The 20093-nt window shown below is 47.3% G+C and overlaps 1 protein-coding gene across 5 annotated transcripts in view; it reads left to right on the top strand.

The window, feature by feature from the left end:
• Rhobtb1 (Rho related BTB domain containing 1) overlaps positions 1 to 9906 on the top strand; it is a 112730-nt gene extending 102824 nt beyond the window's left edge. For all 5 annotated transcript variants that reach the window (XM_075980053.1, XM_075980055.1, XM_075980056.1 and 2 more), the window contains 4 exons: positions 34 to 184; positions 4289 to 4377; positions 7042 to 7147; positions 7658 to 9906. In XM_075980053.1, coding sequence (XP_075836168.1) covers positions 34 to 184; positions 4289 to 4377; positions 7042 to 7147; positions 7658 to 7827 — 516 coding nt within the window. In that variant the 3' untranslated portion in view covers positions 7828 to 9906. The remainder of the gene's footprint in view (positions 1 to 33; positions 185 to 4288; positions 4378 to 7041; positions 7148 to 7657) is intronic.
• The last annotated feature ends 10187 nt before the right edge of the window (positions 9907 to 20093 follow it).

Here is a 20093-nt window from a genome sequence, read left to right as displayed (position 1 = left end):
CAGCAGCACTGAGTCTTCTGTACACTGTTGCAGGTGCATCTCCCCAGTATAAACAAGACATCGATGCAGGCGGTGTTGGAATACCTCTACACCAAGCAGTTGTCGCCCAACTTGGACCTGGACCCCCTGGAGTTAATTGCCTTGGCAAACAGATTTTGCCTGCCACACTTGGTTGCACTCGTAGGTAAGGCTGGTGACTTGGTGTCTGGTAGCCACGTTGATTAAAAAACAAAACAAAACAAAACAAAAAATGGCACTTAAACAAATACAAGATTGCCAAGGTTCAGACTCTAATTTCTATCTTTCCAAACCGAACAGTCCTGGGTAGGGGTGGGATGGGGGTGGGGATCAGTCCAGTCTATCAGTCAGCCTAATTTGATGCAAGGAGTATCTCCGAAACCACTCTCTGATAGGCCCCGTTAGTTTGTTTGGTTTTGTAAATGTATGATGGTGGGTACCTGGCTTTGGAGGCACACACTGAATCTTATGTGGACCACAAAATTTGGAATCAAGCTAGCGGGTCAGCATTATTCCACGGCACGGTGCTGCGCACAGGCATAGCCTTTGAGGAAGGAACATTTAACGGAGAGGTAGAGAACAGAGGATCTGAAGTCATCTCCCCCAGGCTCCCCACCCTGGTCCCTTTGCTTCCCAGCTAAGTGACTTGTCCTTTGTGAGACTTGAGCTCTGTGTCTCAGTCTTCTCTCGCTTTAAAATGGGTCCGTGAGCTGCCGCCAAGCTGTGAGGATCGGGTGTGGCGAATACATAAAGTCCTTAGAACATGGGTTGGAACATGGGAAGCATGTGTTTGGTTTTGAGCAGTATTTCTTTTTTCTATTATTATTATTATTATTTTCTAAGACAGGTTTCTCTGTGTATAGCCCTGGCAATCCTAGAACTCACTCTGTAGACCAGGCTGGCCTTGAACTCACAGAGCTCTGCCTGCCTCTGCCGCACCAAGTGCTGGGATTGAAGGCGTGTGCTACCACCACCTAGTTTTTTTTTTTTCTTTTTCTTAAAGCTATTTTTGAAAATGCTCTGACACTGTCAAGTTCATTTCGGGAGGGGGAGAAAAAGATTTGGCTAAACTTCGGAAGTCTTTTCTGTAACTTCTACATTTGTTCAGTGGGTAAGCTGAAGCAAGTCTGGGTGGAATATATACATTTAAATCCCTTATTTTAAAAATGTTAAGCCTTGTGCGGCCTTCCCTAGAGGTAGGAGTTAGCAGTCAGGGTGCTTAGCCTGATACTTGCCCGAGAACTAATTCCAGTGAAAGTAGAGACACACTGTCATTTACTGGCCTTCCTCGAGCCCTGGGAGAACTGTCTCTGCCCATGAGGCTTTTCACCAAAACTTTCCGAATAACTGAGTCACAAAATGAGCGGAGAACAAGCCAAACTGTGCAATATGTACTACACCTTCTAGCAATGACTTTCGCGATTTCTCTGCCCTCTGATACACAAATTACCTGGAAATAGAGTTCTCTTTTTTTCTTGCTTCTTCCCCAATTTAAAAGAAAGAATTTGCACCCAGGCATGGTGGAGCACACCTTTCTTTAGTCCCAGCCCTCAGGAGGCAGGGGCAGGTGAATCTACTTGAGTTCAAGGCCAGAGTGGCCTACCAAGCAAGCTCAAGGACTGCCTGGGCTACCAAGAGAAAGCCTGTCTCAGAAAAAACAAACAAACAAAAAAAAAAAACAAAAGAAAAAGAAAAAAGAAAGAGAATAAGGAAAAAAAAAGTCATTTCCCCAATATGCTAAAGCCGTAGATGCAAATGAGTATATGACTTTTCACCCATTAGCTTCCGGGAGCTGTAATGAGAATTCCCTTTTCAAAAATGTGAGTTCCAAGCCCAGGTGACCATCTGCAGATTATACGCAAGTCCTTTGAAGATAAATTTGATTTTGTTTTTCATAGACCAAAGTCACTTGGAACCAAATCTGCTGAATCTGCTCTGTGTTCTCTATCAGTATAGTTGTGTTTTTACTTAAAGATTAAATCTGACACAGAGAACATGGGGCTGATTTCTACATGAAAGATTTTTTTTAAGTGACCCTCAGAAAGCTTGTGTGGGAACTCACCCCAGTCCTCTTGCATGACGTTATAAAATCCTGCTGGTACTGATCCGCACACCTTCCCTGCATGGCCCTTGGGTTGCCTACGGCATTCGGTGGACACAGTCCGAGCAAAGTGTGGGTTGAGACCCCCTTGGCAAACCTCCACCTCCAAATATATTTCCTTTACAATTCATAACAGCAGCAGAATTACAGTCATGGGGAAACAACAAAATCAAGTTCAGGGCTGGGGGTCACCCCAACGCGGTTAGGAAGTGTATCCAAGGGTCATAGCATCAGGAGGGTCAAGAACCGCTGGTTTAGACCATCTCTGCCTCGTGTTTCAGGCTCTGTTTCTGGGCTGGAAACACTTCACGGTCCAGTGTTAAACCAATTTCAGAAAGAAAAAAAAAAGGTGCTGCTGGTTTAGTTATCTCTTATCACTGTGCCAAATACCGGGCACAACCTGACGAACGATGGGTCTATTGCAATTCAACATGGCAGGGCAGGCAGGACAGCAGGGGTAGCCAGCCAGCTGGGCACGCTGCACCAGCAGCCCAGATACAGGGAGGGATGGTAGGGAATCTGTTTTTCTCATATTCATTCAGTCTGGGCACTCAGCCCATAGGACGGCACCACCACACTCAGGGCGGGTCCTCCTCCCCAGACCTTCCCAAACCCATCCTGAGAGACACACCCAGGGGAGCGTTTCCATGGTGAGCCCAGATGCTGTCGAGGTGACAGTCACGATTAACCGTCACACTGTTACTTAGAGAGCCCAGACAACTTCTCGGGGAAATTTATCTCTAAATCGTTCTGTAAATCTGTCCAGCTGAGGAGGGCTGGATCAAAGGGAGCACCGACTTGTGCAAACAAGTGTGTGGCCCAAGACCACAGAGCCAGGTAGGAGGCGGGCATGCCTGGACAGGATAGACACACCTCAGACAGTGCGGGGTCAGTCCCAGGCTGCTGTAGCATGAAATTCCTGGTATCTCAGTGAATTATTAAAATTACATTAACATCAAGCTACAGTCTGTTAAGTACAAAACAGCGTTACCGCTAAACAATGGAGAAACTTTAACCAAAATAAATAAAGATGGCTTTAAAAAGAAAAAAATACAAATAAGCCAACCCACCCTCTCTCTTTGACATTGCTGAAATATTGGAGTGTGATTCAGGATTGTAAGCCAAAAAAACAAAAAAACAAAAAAACACCTATTCCCTCTTCCTTAAGGTGAACAAAAACGTCATACACCCATGTTAGCCTGGGGCTGGAAACTACCCAAACAGAGGTGAGAAACAGTCACCCGAGCCTCAGAGCCACAGTGTATACTCTAACAGCAGGAGCTGGGCATAGGGCAACAGCAGACACAGCCCTCTCCAACTGGAGTCTTATTACTTAGGACCAATGTTCTTCCCCATCTTTACATTCCAAGAGATGGAACTTGGGGTGATCTGTTTGTAACTATTGAGGCCAACATATATGCCTTCACATTTATTTTTTTCAGTGATGTTTCATGTAGTAGCCCAGGCTGGCCTCGAACTGCCTGAGTAGTTGAGGAAAACCTTTACTTTCTGATTTTCCTGCATCTCACAAACGACGGGATTACAGGTGTGGGCCACCACAGCTGGTCTACACAGTGCTGGGGATCAAATGCAAGTCTTCAGGCGTTCTAGGCAAGCGCTCTACCAAATCACCTACATCATCAGTTTTTAATTCCCCAAGTAGACATGGTCCTCCATCATTCAGGCTTTGCTGTCAAAAGAGAGCGAGCCTTGAAGATATACTCAAAGAGGACTGTGTCTGGACTTAGAGGATCCCATGACCATGCTAGACTTGAACCACACTGTCTAGTGTGGCATCTGCCAGCAATGGATCTCTTCTGTGTCTGTACATTCCAAGGGGGTAGGCCTGTGTGACTATTGAGTATTTAACAGGGCTGGTGTGGCCAATGAGCTAAGTATTAATTATCCAAGTTGAAATAGTCACATGTAGTCCGTGGTTCTCATCCCAGGTGGGGTCATGGAGTTCTACAGAATTCTGACTATTCTAGAGGCAGAGGCCCTAGAGACATGGATGCCTGGGTTGGGTACTAATAAACCACCCGAGTCAGCCCGGGACTCATTTCTAGCATCTACCCAGAACTGTGTCCACCATCTCCTCTTTTCTCCAGTGGTCCTCGACCAGCCCCTCCAGGCCAAGCGGTTTACCCTGTCCTGCTCTCTCTTTCCCAGAGCAGCACGCTGTCCAGGAGCTCACAAAGGCCGCCATGAGTGGAGTGGGCATCGATGGTGAAGTGCTCTCTTACTTGGAATTGGCGCAGGTAGGTTTGTGGGCCCTTATTTCCCATCCCTGGTGTGTGTCCCACGAGCCCACTTTAACACTGATAGAAACATCCCACTGTCCCATCCATCCAAATACAGATGTCACAGAGGTGTGCTTTTACACTGGAAAGATCAAAGAGTTTTAGAGTTTGATCAGCATCCCGCCTGCCGGGCTGCCTTTGAAACAAAGACCCCAATGGCCCCTTCCTCTATACCGGTTTGCCCTCCTGAGGCAATGCTTTCATATGTGAGAGAATCACTGGCTTAGGGGGAAATGGTGCCTCTCTTCCTTCTTTGAGTTCTTGGAGAAGTATTTGGCCAAGACTGGTTTCTAGAACATTCCATAAAGCTCTGCAAGCCCCCCTGCCAATGAACGGTTCACTGAAGGTTCCCTGAGTTTTCTAAGATTAGTTTTGTTAGTATCGGTGTCCATGAGCCCCACACAAACATCCATGTGTGCATGTAGTAGACACACACACCTCTTCCAGATCCAAGTAAAGATTGGGTGAGATCCAACTCAAGGTTTAGGCACAAAGATAAACTCTACCTCAGTTTCCTCATCCATAAGACAGGAGGATGGCAACCCTTGACCTCCCAACCTTACAGGGGAAAAGAATGTTCAAGAAGAAGCCCTGAAGATGGAAGTTCTCTTCCACTGCAGAATATGCAGGCAGAATGATTTGGGCCCAGCATAAACTTAGAAACAGTAGTTTACACTCCAGAGTCAGGGCATGAAGACTCAGTTCTAAACTTGTTTTTTTTTTTTTTTTCTTTTTTCCTTCTGCCTGTGGAGTTTGGCTTCCTTTGTTCTCTCTCAGTAAGGACAGTGCTAACCAAGCCTTAGGTCAGGCAATTTAAGTGGTTGTTGCCCAATCACAGGAGAGGAGGTGACCTCAGGAAGAGGACAGTGGAACTATGGCAGGTGTTGCTCAGCCCGGCCAAATGTGGCCACAGGCAATGGCTCAGTTCACAGGGAGAAGGTACACTGGGACTGGGAACCGCCAGTTGCCTCGGACTTGAGTCCAGTTGCCTCAGAATTTCTGGCTGTGTGGTCCCCAAGTCCCGGGAACCACCTCCAGTATACCCGAGCAGCAGATCCCCTACGGTCACAGACTCCTAAAACCCAGCTTGAAAATCCATCCAGTGAAGACCAGAAGCTGAGGGTGGGTGTGCACTGCAATAGAAGCTCCATGCCTCATCAGAACCAGTTGTCCAAAATTTGAGGTGTTTGGAAATATCCCCTCCCCTAATGTGAGGGATAATTTATGACTGGGCTCTATCCATAAGTATCCTGCATAGAAGAAATTGTAATGGCCCAGAATGTTCTACTGGGCAATTCACTGGAAGTAAAAATGCGACCTTTTCCTGTCTTCCCATACACCCATGACAGGCTGTGGTGTGATTGCTACTAAGCCTTGGCAGACCCTGGCAGGAAATTAGCATGACATCTGTCTTAGCCTACCTGTTAACTTTCAAGCCAAAGAGGGTTTCACATACAGTGGAACCCTGATCTTTTGCCCTTGCAATTTCTGTGGTATAAATTCTCCCACTGTGGCCAATCTGAACACCAAGACTCATTGATCTCAAATCGGGGGGAGCAAGTCATGCAACCAGTTCTCTGAGCTGTTGAAAGCCCCCCCTTTATGTTCAGAGATAAACTGAACATGAAGAAGAAGCTGGAAGGACCAGCCTCCAACCACCTCCATGATTGGGGTTGTGGGTTCGCGTCTCCCCAGAGTGGCTTTGAAAAGATGAAGAGCCAAGCCTCAGAAGAACCATGTTCTCGTTCCCAGGTTCCCCATTAGCCAGAGAGATGCATAGGATGAGCGCAGAAGGGCAAGGGTGTCCTGACGGGTCAGAGGAGACACAGGGAGTAGACCATCTGGTTTGGGGGCCTCGGGCAGTCACCTTGACCTCAGCTGCCATTTCGGCAGGCACCTACCCAGAAAAGCTTCAGATCCTCCCACCTCACCCCCATGCCTGCTGTTACGTACGTAACCAGAGGACAGGTACAGGACAGCTGTGGCATGCTGCCTTCTTGCCTTTCGATCCTTGGCCCCAGCGAGCCGAGCTCTGACATGTGACACGGAGTATTCCATTGCCGAGTCTCCTTAAACAGAGATGGCATCGTTCTATCTGCCGCTGACTGGTACCTTCCAGAGGGCATGCATGGCCACCTATCACCAGAGGGCCAAGGGGGCAGGCAGGCCAGGACAGCCAGGCATACTTGAAAGTCTCAGTGTGATACGGCGTTTATTTTGGGGACCGTCTATCTCAGTAGGCAGTGAGGGAAGGAACATGAACACTATACTTGGCTGACATCAGAGCCATGGTCAAAGTCAGAACCCTGAGGGCAAAGCAAGAACTTATATTAGTTCTACAGGCTTTTTATATCTCTTCATTCCCTCCCCCGCCCTTACAATGGTTCGCATTTCTTTGTAGACTTGTTTTAAACTTTTGTATTGTTTTAGTGTGTGTGTGTGTGTGTGCGTGTGTGTGCCACAGCATGCACGCCTGTGGAGATCAGAGGAATTGCCCGGGTCAGGCCTCTCCTTCTTCCACGCTTTGGCAACACGCACCTTTACCTGCTGAGCCATGCCACTCGCCCATTGCCTGTCTTCAGCAAACAGAGCCTGACCCCACTTCTGGTTCCCTTCCTGCAGTTTCACAATGCCAACCAGCTAGCCGCCTGGTGTTTACACCACATCTGCACCAACTACAACAGTGTCTGCTCCAAGTTCCGCAAGGAAATCAAATCTAAGTCGGCAGGTAAGGGTCAAGGGTATGCGTACGAGTTCCCTACCGTCTATCCGTTACCCTTTCCAAGTTCTCGGGAGGGACCACACTCAGCGGGCATTATGTGGTCGGTCCCCCTTGAGTGTGTGGTAGGTCAAATATTCAAGTGGCATGACCCAAAGAATTTTAGTTGTAAAGGAGGTGGTTCTCTTTGCTGATTGTCTTTCTTGGAGAATAGGGGAGGGGCTGGAATTAGGGGTGCCCTGTTACTGAGTATTGCTGAGGCAATTGGCCTCCCTTTGTTTATGGATGGACAACCAACTCTGAAGAAAATCCAGTGGCTTGTGGTCTCTATGCCTAGCACAGATTCTGTATCTCAGACCTTAATGTTGCCTTCTGCAGACAGCCCTGCTCATAGCTCCTGCCACCTCGGGGTGTCTGCTGGGCGGTTTATGAGGGACATGTGACTGGACTGAGCGTCCAAGACAGTCAGTGGGCAGCAGGAATCACCGACAGTATCTCTCCTCCCCTCCTTGCCCCCAGACAACCAGGCGTACTTTGAGAGGCACCGTTGGCCCCCCGTGTGGTACCTGAAGGAGGAAGACCACTACCAGCGTGTGAAGAGGGAGCGGGAGAAAGAGGACCTGGCGCTGAAGAAGCACTATTCGAGGAGAAAGTGGTTTTTCTGGCACTCGTCCCCAGCTGTGGCCTGAAGGGGACCAAGGGGACCGCCATCCACTCTGACCACCCCTACCATTGACAGCTCTACTGTAAAAACCAGTCTCCTCAGCCGTTGGCGCAGTTAGGGTTTCGGGCACTGGCTTTTCCACTTGCGTGCGTTTCTCTCCATCAGGATCAAAGCACAAGCTCGCCATCCACGAGCCTGGACATAAAAGGAAGTTGACTAACTCACCGCATTCCTTCAGCCCATACCTGTCTTTTTATATTTTGGTTTTTTGTTTTTTGGGTTTTTTTTGGTTAGGAAGCTCAATACTCTTTAGTCCGTTCATTATTTGTTCCTTTTTATACATACAAAGACAAGCAAATCCAGCTTTCATGCTTTAGATTCCGATTGGAAAGTATTTTTATATGGTCTCTTGTATTTAGTTAAAATGACAATACTGTGTATTACTTCACTTCAGAGGCCACACGTTGACCACGAAGTTGCCCCGTGATTCTCTCGGCCCCGCATGACCACAGTCGAGCGTTGCTCATAATTACAGACTTATCCTTTTGTTGTGAGGTAAAGGGTTGGGCTGAGATCACCCCCCCCCACTGAAGTACAAGCTGGAAGTGCTTAATCTTTGTGCTGGTGAACAACACTGGTATCATTACCTACTTACAAGATTTTTTCTATTTAAGTGCTAGTAATTACAAGGTTATCTGTGCCATATAAACGACAGTGAGGGCAAATATCTTATTGTTTAAGTTGTCTAGATTCAAGGGGATAATCCTCATAATCACCAGAAGGGCTTATTAAATCCCAGTACTATCAGGGGCAAGACCAGCTGGCGGACCTGGGTACCTACGACAGAGTTCAAGTGCCACTACCGTTGGATGCCTGTGTCAGAGTCGGTGGCTCTCCGTGTTCTGGTATCTTAATGCGCTTCTCCTGGCACACTAAGTTCCGTAACCTGAACAGAGACGAGCGAAGGGGGGAAAGCTCGCCCCACTGTCTGCAGGTCTGTCACCTTGGCCCTCGCACCCGCAGCCAACTTCACTTTGTAAGACATGTATTTTTTTTTTTAACTCTTCCCAGGGAAAATTCAGGTTACCACTAAAGTAGGCCAAGGCAGACCACCTGCTTCTACGGCAGTACCACAGAGCCTGTGAAAGCCCAGCGCTGGAGGCCGGGTCTTGCTTTCTCCAGCAGAGAAAGGAGCCAAATCCCAAGAGCCTAGGAAATGGTGCTATCGTGTGGTAGTTCTGACCCCGTGTCCTTTGGGAAGTTCAGTGTTAGAACCGAACGTGGAGAGCAGGGGAGCTCTCAAGAGGCATCAATATCATTGCCCCTTGGCAGATTAAAATGTTACAGTACACACACACACACACACACACACACACACACACACGCACACACACACATACACCATTAGAGAGTCATAGCACCTCACCTACCACGGGATGTTGCGTGCTGGACACTGGGGCTCATCCTGTTGGGAGGTCACCTTACTGACGCTAAGGGCTATTGATTTTTTTTGTTTGTTTTTGTTTTCTAGGTTTTTTTTTTTCTAAAGATGGAAAGGAGACAGTTGAGTCCAAACTCCAAATGCCATATGCATTTGAAAAATCTGTGTAGACCACAGGCAGATGATTGTTTCTGGCACGGCCATGTACCAGATTCAAGAGCTTAGAAAGGCCTGGGGATGCACCACCCTCTCGTGGCAGAGAGGGAGCAGTGGAAGAGGAAGGCTGATCAAGCCTTCCCCCTTAACTTTGTCAATAGGGCACATAGCTAATGGAAGGAAAGGGTATATAGAGAGAGGGGCTGTATGTCAAGACTCGGGGAGAAATGGCATATGGCCACCTTAAAAATCCCAGAGGTTGTGTTTTCAGTGAGTAGTCCTAGTCAGATTTAACAACCAAAGCTCCATCTGATTGTACTCTTGCCAAAACCTAACAGACACATCCATGAACATGGGGCGTAAGCAATAATATCCACTCGTGTTCTTCACAGCTGCTGGAACCAAGTGGCTGGTTCATTTGGTTGGCACTGATTAGCCTTTAACCATGGTGGTTTGTTTCGTGTTTTTTATTTCACAAAAAAAAGCCAATAAAATTGTTTAGCTATTAAAAAAAAAGTCCCTGGTTCTGTATATTTTTTTGTGTATTGTGTAAAATCCTCATGTGTCTTTGAATAGCTTTTTAAAAGGTATCAATGTGCTTCATCACCAGAGCTTGGATTGAACTAATGAAGCTTGCGTGGCTGTCATTTTTGTTTAGTTATCTTCAGGGAAGAGCCCATTGCCAACGTATAGATGAGGTATGTGCCACTTTGCTCTTTCTTGGACAATGCCATGTGTCACTTGGCATTGTGTGGCCTTGGGGGATGAAGATAATAACAACTTCGTTCTATTGGAGTGGTTGAAATCAGAATTCGGAAAATGCTGGTAGCAATTAAATAAAAGGTTTGGATTGGTAGGCCCTTGAGGAAGTCCTTCAGAAGCAAGTCTGAGGAAGCCTCTGGAAGGATCTATGACATCTAGATAAAAGGTTACCAAAGCTTCAAGGGAAGTAAGGTCTTTAAGGAAATCTCACAAAGTGGATGAGCTCTTTGAAACTCTAGGGGAAAGAGTCAAGCTTTATAAGAAATAGTCACAGGAGGCCAACAGTGAGGTGCGTCCACACCTTTCCTACCATTACGAGGTCCCAACTGTGGCATGTTTCACATAGGCACACCAGGGCAGTCAAAACCTGCACAGAATCCTGCTGAAAACTGTGCAGGGGTTTACACACACTAGATCTCAACTGCCCCCCTCTCCCCGAGAAGCATCTTGGCGCTCACAGATTCTACTGGCCTAGAAGGAGCTTAAACATTCTGTGACTACTCAAACGCAAAAAGCTCAATGAACCTAAAATTTCAAGTTTTACAAACTCAGTTTTCTGTCTCTGACATGGGCGAAATAGAAGGAATTATACCAGAGGGAAAGCCAGACAAATCCCAAGCTTAAGAATTTTCCTGAGTGCTATGTTTCTGAAATAAATGCTTCTCGGTAGCTCAAGACTCATAAACCTTTCCTTTGAATTACTTCTAGACTAGATACATACATACATACGGACAGACAGACAGACAGATTCTGGTAGGCAAAAAGCAACAATTTCTTCTTTCTAAAATAATTTAACTGCTGCCTAAAAGTTATTGTTGAGGTAAAGGTTGCCATGAAGAACATACATATATAGTGTGTGTCTTTGTTGCTTTCAGCAATCTATCACGAAGCAACACTACAAACCCAAAACAAAAATCTAAAGGGTCAGAAGCCATTGGCAAAAAGCATAGAAGCTGAGTTAAGCACCATAGGCCATGGATGTATTCTCTTCCAAAGTGCTAATTTATAAAGTGACCACATATCTCCAAACTTCACTGATTTCTTTTTAATGAAGACTTCAGTGTTTGTTGCTATAATCGGCTATGGATGACAGAGTGGGCAACTTACAAAGAATGTGAGTTTATCTGACTCAGGGCTCTGGAGTCTGAGAAGTCCAGAAGAATCTGCCAGCATCTGCCAGCATGGAGGGAGAGTCATCCGGCTGTGTCACAACACAGTAGAGAACACTGTGAGGCCAGACAGAGCCAACACACGTCAGTTCAGGACACTCTTCTTGCAAAGCCTCCAGTCTCTTCAGGGGGAAAACGCCACTTGCCGCAGCCATGTCCCTCCACGCTTAGTGCAGCTTCGGCCTTGATTAATGCAAGCTTTATCCTTCTCCCGTAACTGAACGCTCAATCTCTGCCCTTCAAACATGCAGTGCCCTCCAATACCATCTTGCCAATGTGTTCCACGACAAACCCCATCTGTCATCTGTTTGGATGATCTGCTTTGGAAACCCAGACTCATGGCAATACCTGTGGTCCACCTTTGCTTCCTGCTGCCCCCTAATACTCTAACCCTTCTATTCTGCTGGTTCCCGTTGGTCTCATTTCATGTACAAATTCACGCAAAACCAAGGTGTTAGATCTTGAGCATGATGGTAACAATTTGCTTTCCCAGGCTCTTTCAATTTCATTGATTTGTTTCTTTGCCATACCCAACTGGATGGACCAATGGCTGAACTCACCCCCATTCTCTTTCCTATTCCATTGGTGATGGGAATACTGGTCAATTACACACACACACACACACACACACACACACACACACACACACTTCCCCTACCCTGATCCGCTCCTACAGTGAACATTTTCCCCCATTCCCCCCATGCCTTAGGATGAAAATCCAAGGCATAAGAATGCCAAGTCCCTCTCCAGACATAACTAATCACAGCCTGCAGAGCAGATGGACCTGCATGGAAATGCCGGCGTTGATGATGAAAGTCCTGGCCTCCCACTGCTCCAAGTCAACATGATTCAGCAGACGTTGACAGATTCTGACCCAGCCAGGTGACAGGCTGTCCTCTGGCCAGCAAGAGGAGAAACTAGGTTTAGCTTCCTGCCACCTGAGAAGCTTAAATAGGTTTTCCTGACAGTGCATATTATGAATTATGAGGATGAGTTATTTGGTCTTGTCTGGCCTTGCTTTTTTTTTTTTTTTTGGTAATCTAACCCTCATGAAAGACAAGAAACCAAGAAGACTACTTTCCCATAATCCCTTGGATGCTGGTTTCCTGGCTTTGAAGGATTCCCCAGTTTTTAATCCATTCACAAGACACACACGTATCAAAACATTATCTTGCACACCATACATCTGTGCAATTGCAACTTTTTTTTTTTTTTACCAATTATACCACGGGGCTCAGGGGAAAATAAATAAATAAAACAAATAAACCTCTCAGGTCAATTTGAGGAACATCAAAATATAAGTCCTCAAACAGTTATCCCCCAGGCCCAAACATACATAAGACATCTAAAAAGGCACCTTTAGCTTTGCTCTAACCCGTGTAAAAACTTACCATAATGAATCACATTAACCTAGGCAAATTTCTGCCACTCATTGTCTTGTAAGTCAATGACAGTTTCTGAAAATGTCCAGAGTAGTAATTTTAAGCCTCCCTTACCTTGCCACCCTCTCCCACACATAAAAGGAACTAATCCAGAGGACCACAAGAAGGTAAAGCTTTGGGGTGAGCTTCAAAATTTGTGTTTTAGTGGGTCTGGGTGGCAACACACGCAGAGGACCGGAGCTGCAGGATTATCAAGAGTTTGAAGCCAACTAAAGCTATGTAGTGAGACCCCCATTTCAGCAAGGGAGGATAAAATTTAAATTGTACTTCTTTCTTCAGATAGTTTTATTAATTCTTTGGGAATCCCACACAGTGTGCCTTTATCATTATTCTCCACCTCCCACCCCTCCTGCTAACTCCTCCCAGATTTAAAAAAAAAATGTTTCAATACCAACCAATGGCCACTGTTCAGTCTCGTTCTTATTTTAACTTGTTACCTCTAAAAAAATAAAGTAGCCATTGCTCAGAGCTTATGACTAGAATCTTTATTCAGCTCCAGGTTTTCATAAATAGCAGAGAATTCTTCCAGCTGCGCGAACCCTGAGCAGGTAGCGGCTTGCAGCATGAGGCATCTCTGCCGGGATGGGTTTTTCTGGTTTCCCTCAAACATTTTGATCAGGATAGGATAGTTGTGTTGATGGGGGCTTTCTGCAGTTGTCTGGTGGAGAGAGAAAAGGCAGCCGAGTGCCTTCCAGTGAAGAGTTATTTACTTTTTCTAAGTCTTAGTATTTCCTGAGTGACAGGTACAGTGATGCTCTCAGTGTGTCACGGTCACCCGTGGGAAGGCAGGCTTGGTCTAGAGATGGAACTCCCCTCTCGGTTCTCTGGGTATCATCCTTCAACTATATAGGTTCTTGATGCATGATTGTAATTAGTCTTAATAATAAAAACCCGAAGTCAGTTATCAGGGTAAAACCTGAAATACCAGAGAAGTAAAGGCCAGCCTTAGTCACCTCTTACCTCTCTGACTCCTTGAACCGAAAGGGCCGAGCTTCTGTCTACACCCCGGTTTATCACGTCCTCTCTCTGCCCAGCCACATCACTTGCTGTCTCTTGTCTGTCCAGACCTCCAGACCTCTATGGTTAACCAGTGGCTAGATTTTCAGACAAGCTTTATTTGTCAGAACACAAACAAAATATCACAACAGGTTCTTGGGCAGAAATAATTGAAAGAGAGAGATCCAGTCTTAGGAACATCAGAAAGGAGCAAGCCTCGGAGAAGACAAATAAGAGAACATGCTTTGGCTGGGACTATCATGACCAGAAATCCACACAGGAGATCGGGGTCTTCTCAATCTCAGGCAGCTCCAGATCTCTTTTCTTCTACGTTAGATTTCCTAGTTTTCTAGCCTGCTTTCTGCTGCTGTGATAAAACAGCCTGACCAGAAGCAACTTGACTCAAAGATTACAAGTCCACATTAGGAGAAACCAAGACCAGAACCTGAGGCAGAAACCTGGAGGCATGAATTGGAGACCACAGAGTGTTGGGGAATGTTATTTTCAGGTGTGTGACTTTTGTCTATGGTGCATTTGATTAACCGTGAAGCTGTGATTCTTTGCCTGTCTGAAACGCCTGATGGTTTTAATAAAGAGCTGAGTGCCCAGTAGTGAGGCAGGAGCAAGGATAGGTGGGGCTAGCAGCCAGAGAGGATAAATACAAGGGGAAATCTGGGAGGAGAGAGAAAAAGGGGCCAAAGAACAAGGAAAGGAGGACTGGGGCCAGCCACCCAGGTACCCAACAGTCACGGAGTAAGAGTGAAAGTTAGATTTACAGAAGGGAAAGATAAAAGCCCAGAGGCAAAAGGTAGACTGGATAATATAAGAAAAACTGGCAAGAACAAGCTAAACTAAGGCCAGGCATTCATAACTAAGAATAAACATTCATGTGTGATTTATTTGGGAGCTGGGTGGTGGGCCCCTCAGAGAGAGAGAGAGAGAGAGAGAGAGAGAGAGAGAGAGAGAGAGAGAGAGAGAGAGAGAGAGAGAGAGGTGTCACACAGCAATGGAGGAACGCTGCTTTCCTGCTCGCTCGCTCAGCCTGCTTTCTTATGCAGACCAGGACCATCAGCCTAGGGACAACACCGCCCACAGTGGGCTGGGCTCTCACTTCAGTCATCAATCAAGGCAAATTCCCCCACAGACATGCCCACACATCAATAGGATGGAGGCAATTTCTCCGTTGAGGGTCCCTCTTCCCAAGTGACTCTGATTTGTGTCAGGTCAATGATACAATCTCACCGGTACACCTGGTAACAAAGCCTTTCTTCACCTAAGCCTGGACAAAATGCCTGCCCCGGTGTAAACCCACTGGCTCCGCCTGCAGTGTGTACACAATGCGGGTCTAGGTGCTAGGGTAGAGAGAAACAGACCACAGCTGGTGTTTGAACGCTACAGCTGCTCAGCCTGAATGCCCATACTCTCAGAGCTCTGGGACTAGAGCTGACTTCCCCAGCCACTCTATTTTTCCAGGAGGTAACTTCTAGAAACCCCTTCTGCCAGCATGGTGTTGATTGTGCCCTTCTCATCTCCCGTTGTTGAAGGCTTGGTTGATCAGCTTTCTTTGACAAACTTTTGATACAAATATCATTATAAATCACTTCAATTCCTCCAGGACTTTTTGAACTTCTACGTGTCCAAGACAGAAACAGACTCGGTCTCTGGCATCAGAGATCTGCAGACAGTTCTGGTTGCAACAATAAGAACACAGCATATTCACGGTATAGGTCAGATGTGGTAAACAGGTCCTGTTTCACCTGCTAATTCCAGCCAGTAATGAATGGTTGTCTTGTGCAATTCTGAGGTCAAGGGCAGAGAGGCTGAGATTGCTTCACAGTGTGTGTGACAGGGCTCTGAGAATAGGACTAATATCATGATTGGCAAATGTTTATTATCCGCACTGGTGCCGACCTAATACATGCCAGGTACTCCTCTGGGCACCAGATCACAGAATTTGCAACCCTTGGTGGGAGACACACAATGAAAACAACACATACGCATCTTTACTGTACTACAACTATAAAGAAATAAAACATAAGAGATAACAGGAAAAAGGGGCTTGAGTAGAGATCTGAACTGTGTGGATTGGAATTGGGGAGGGCTACATAAGAGACAGTTTATCTCAGCTAAGATTTGAAGAGTGGACACGACTCAACACAAGAGCTGGAATCATGTGGACGTGACCACATGCATGTATTTTGAAGTAACACTTCAACAGACCTGTCAAGCTACACAGGACTCTCCAAATAAGCGAAGTAAGCCAAGTCAAGTACATATATGGAGAGAGAACTTCCAAAGGCCGAGGGAAAGACCTGCACAAAAGCCACAGGCAATAAGAGCCTTGAGAGAGCAGAAGTTTGTCGAGAGGACCTGAGGCATTGACGGGAAGCGAGGAAAGGGAAGTGGTGTAGAGGATCTCAGTAGCCGACAAGCCACCCAGAGCAGCAGTTACCTTAGACGATTCTGCAGACTCTTGTCTCAGACCTGGTGACAAGCACCTTTAGTCCCAGCGCTTGGGAGGCAGAGGCAAGAAAATCTCTGGGAGTTTGAAGCCAGCCTGGTCTACATAGGAAGTTTCAAGTTGACCAGGGCTACACAGGGAGATAGATACTGTCTCAAAACAAACAAATCCAGACTTCCGGGTACCACGTCAATAGAAGGAATATCAAATGAACACATGGAATAGGGGACAGTGTGGCCATCATCTGCCATGTTTCCTTGAAGGGAAAGAGTCTAGTTTTCCAGAGCTGTGTCAGAATCACAGCTTAGGTACTTCCTAAGGCAGATGATAATCTCTTGAACTTCAGGTTTGTCATCTGTGAAGTGACACTGGAATCCAAAGCCGGCCACAAACATGGAAATGACTTGCTTAAATAAACCCCAGCCTCCCCTCCTCACCCAACACCTCCCGCTTTGCATCAACAATAGGAAGGGATTCATGGTCCAAGCCAAGGTCTTGTGCCAACGATCCCCACACAGGCCTGTGGGTGTCTTCCTGCTTTTCCTTTTCTCCAAGGGGTCCAAAGCACTCATGCGGTGGCAAGAAGCAGCGGTCTCCTGTTACAAGGAGAGGCGGCCTTGAAGATCTCTAATTACCCACTCTTCCGCTGGCTTGTCTATTTTATCGTCAGAACAGAAAGCCGCTCCCCGTGCCTCATTCTCAGAAATCATCTCTTCCCCGGAGACTCGGTGTTCCACCTTCACCCAGCCCTCAGGCCTGCCTGGCTGAGACCCCAGCCACAGGCTTGGCTCTTCCTCCCTGCCCCCACAAAGGCCTACTCAGAAATGTAGAGTGTGTTGGTAAAGAACGGGGAAGAGTTTGACCAGAAAGTCCCAAACTCCTGATGGGGGCCAGTAAAAAAGACCTTGAAGAGGAGAGAGGTCTTTGCCCTGGGTGACCTTTTGGGGTCATAGACCTCCTGTTTCATTTTACTGAGATCATTAACTCGTATGGATTACTAGACATCTTGACACTCAAAGCTTCAGGTGTTCCGCCACTGGCGTCCGAGAAAAAGGAGATAAACCTGCCTACCTACCTCTCCTTAAAACAGCATCCTCCCTCCTAAGGACTCCACTCCCCCTGACCTGCCAGCTTCCCAAAGGCTCCAACACCAAACACCAATCACAGAGGAGGTTAATCTGAAGGTAGCCGACCTTCGGTTCATGCCGCACCTCTCTCTGTGCCGTGCTCTGTGCTCTCTCCTGGAATAGACCATTGCAGAGCCCTCTCTAACCCTGCTTCTTCCCTTGTCCTAGAGCGTCAGCTGACCTCCGGGTTCTCAGTTCCTCCCCAGCCTAGAGGAAGTATAGGAAGAGGCAGATGCACTGGCTAGGTCAGAACTATACAAGCTTTTGAGCCGCTAGCAAGGTATGAACCATCATCCCTTGCTCTCCCTCATGCTGGGTGTTATCTATCTGCTCTACTGTGATATCCGGGATTCCTGCCGTGAACATTTGGACCCAGGTCTGAGAGCAACGGGACAATGACACTTGGCCCACTGCTCTAACTCAGGTCTCCCATCCACCTTTACCAGCAAACCCTGAGACTCTTGAATGTCTGACATCACACAAAATCAAAACCCTAATTAAATTTCGTCACTTGGTTCTTTTTCTCTACCAGCTGGTCCTGGATGCCAAGGTGGTGGGTGGGGGATGGAGGGTGGGGGTGGGAGGGGGTTGGCTTGCTGACCTCAGTCATCCTCAAACACAAAGCATCTTTTGTTTCTCACTTACTAGGAGCCCAGCTCTGTCTTTACAGCCCTCCTACCTGCAATGCCTTCAATCTAGCACTATGAGGTTTTACCCAAGAATAATGGGTAATTTTGATTGTCAGTTTTATTGGTTCAAGCAACAGACCCCCCTAGCGGGTTAGTCAAGCACACTTTTGGGTATATCCGAGAGGCCCTCTCCAGAGGCCAGCTGGTCCTGAGGGTTCTGATCTAAAGATGGATTCATTCCTGAATTGATACACGATTGATGACCATATCAGGGTGTGTGAAAGGTAGTTAAGGCGTAGTTAGAGAAAGCGAGTCACTGGAAACTTGTCCTTGGTGGGTCACCCTGGCCTGCCCCTCTACACATTTTCTCTTCTTGCTGTCCCCCACGTGAAGAAGAGCCACCACCACAGGCTCCTACCCACACAAGATGCTCTACACAAACGCATGAAGCCAAGTTGCCATGGGCGGAGAGCCCTGAAACCGTGAACAAAGCAAACCCTTTGTCCCTTCACTGGGGTCATGCACTGGGTCACAATGAGAAAAATAACACGCAGGATCAAAGCGTTAGCAAGTGGCTAAGACTGGAGATCCAGTCTATCTGAGATCTAAAACCCACTCTCAAGCACTCTACTGCACAGCTTTCTGTTTCGCAGAAGCAGACCCAGAGAGGCCGACTAACCCACGTGATTAGTATCAAAGTGGGGGCTGAACTCACTTAGGGACTCATTCACGCCATGTCCCTTCTGCATGGACTTGCCAGGATTCCCAAGGTCCATATAAAATGGAGACCTCCTCCAGACCACACAGAGCTCATTCGGGGCTTCTGAGTTCAAGGTGGGTTTCTTCCCTGTGCGCCACTTAATTTCAGGCATTTCTGGGCGCAATCTACCCTGCTCCCCGTCCGCCTACTAATGAGTGCTCCTGATGTCAACCCGAGTCCGCGCCTGCACACCGTCCCTCTCCCGCCCCAAGCCTCTTATCGCTGTCTGCAGAGGCTCTGTGTTAGGTTTCAGGATCCTTTTAACAAAGTGTGTATCGAGTTGCTACCTGGACGGCTGGCTAAAGTTTAACCTGGGATGGGATTCTGAAGTCATCCAAAGTTCACCGGTGTTGGTGTCTGCTGCAGTCGCCAGCAGATGAGCCTGAAGTTAGGCCCACGTGGGCTTAGTGGGTGCATGTTTGCTCCCTGGAGAGGCCCAGGCGGCTGGGTGCAGGCGTTTCTTTCACTAACCCCGGCTTTAAGGGCTGATTGAAAGAAGTTAACAACTTCTTTCTTTTGCGTCTGGGCTATACATGCTAAAATCAGAACTATGGAAGGGACCTTCATCCTGGAACCCACCACTCAAGTAGGTTATCAAGTTGAGCACATGGGGCACAGAACAGCCCCATGGAGGTTCAGCGATCAGGATCCCAGGCAGAGAGACCAAGGCTGCGAAGGAGGATGGGAGAATGTCATTTAGACTCCGCCCCCTAACACTGCCCCTTCCTCCCAGGTGCAGTATTCATCCTGTAAACCTGAATGCTCACCTCAGGGCACCAAGACATGGGGGTGGGGTGGGGAACGACCAGAACTGTGCTCATGATATCTAGATGAGCAGGTCAAGATGAAGATCCGATCGTTTCTGTTAAATCCTTCAGCCGTGAGGCAGAAACACAGAACCCACAGGCACCGGTATTATGGAGGAAACCAATGAGATGACTTCTCTGTTCTAGACGCATCTTGGTACAGCGCGCTCAGAAAGGAGCCTCGCCACGTGCGTTTAGCGTGGAGTCCAGCTCAGAGACCCGCCCTCTGGTGCCACTCAGTCGGCATCTTTCCCAGATAAAATGGAGTGCACTCAGTTTGATGCCACCTCATATAGAGCACCTGTCCTGGGCCAAGTCAGACCCCTTCACCCAAGAGCATCTGGGGTTTGTTTGGTATAATGACTGGTACCAGGCCCCGGCCATAGTCGCCAAGGGAACAGCTGGTTTTATTTCCACGCAAAAAGATCCTACATGACTTATGAGTAGAAGCTGGCCAACAAGACGAAACAAAACAGGTGTGTCCATTTTAATTACAAGTTGACTGCCCCATCCACAAAGCTTCACAACTCCTCCTTCTGTCC

Source organism: Microtus pennsylvanicus, chromosome 7, assembly GCF_037038515.1.
Source record: "Microtus pennsylvanicus isolate mMicPen1 chromosome 7, mMicPen1.hap1, whole genome shotgun sequence".
Lineage (NCBI taxonomy): Eukaryota > Metazoa > Chordata > Mammalia > Rodentia > Cricetidae > Microtus > Microtus pennsylvanicus.
This window is presented reverse-complemented; position numbering and strand designations above follow the sequence as displayed.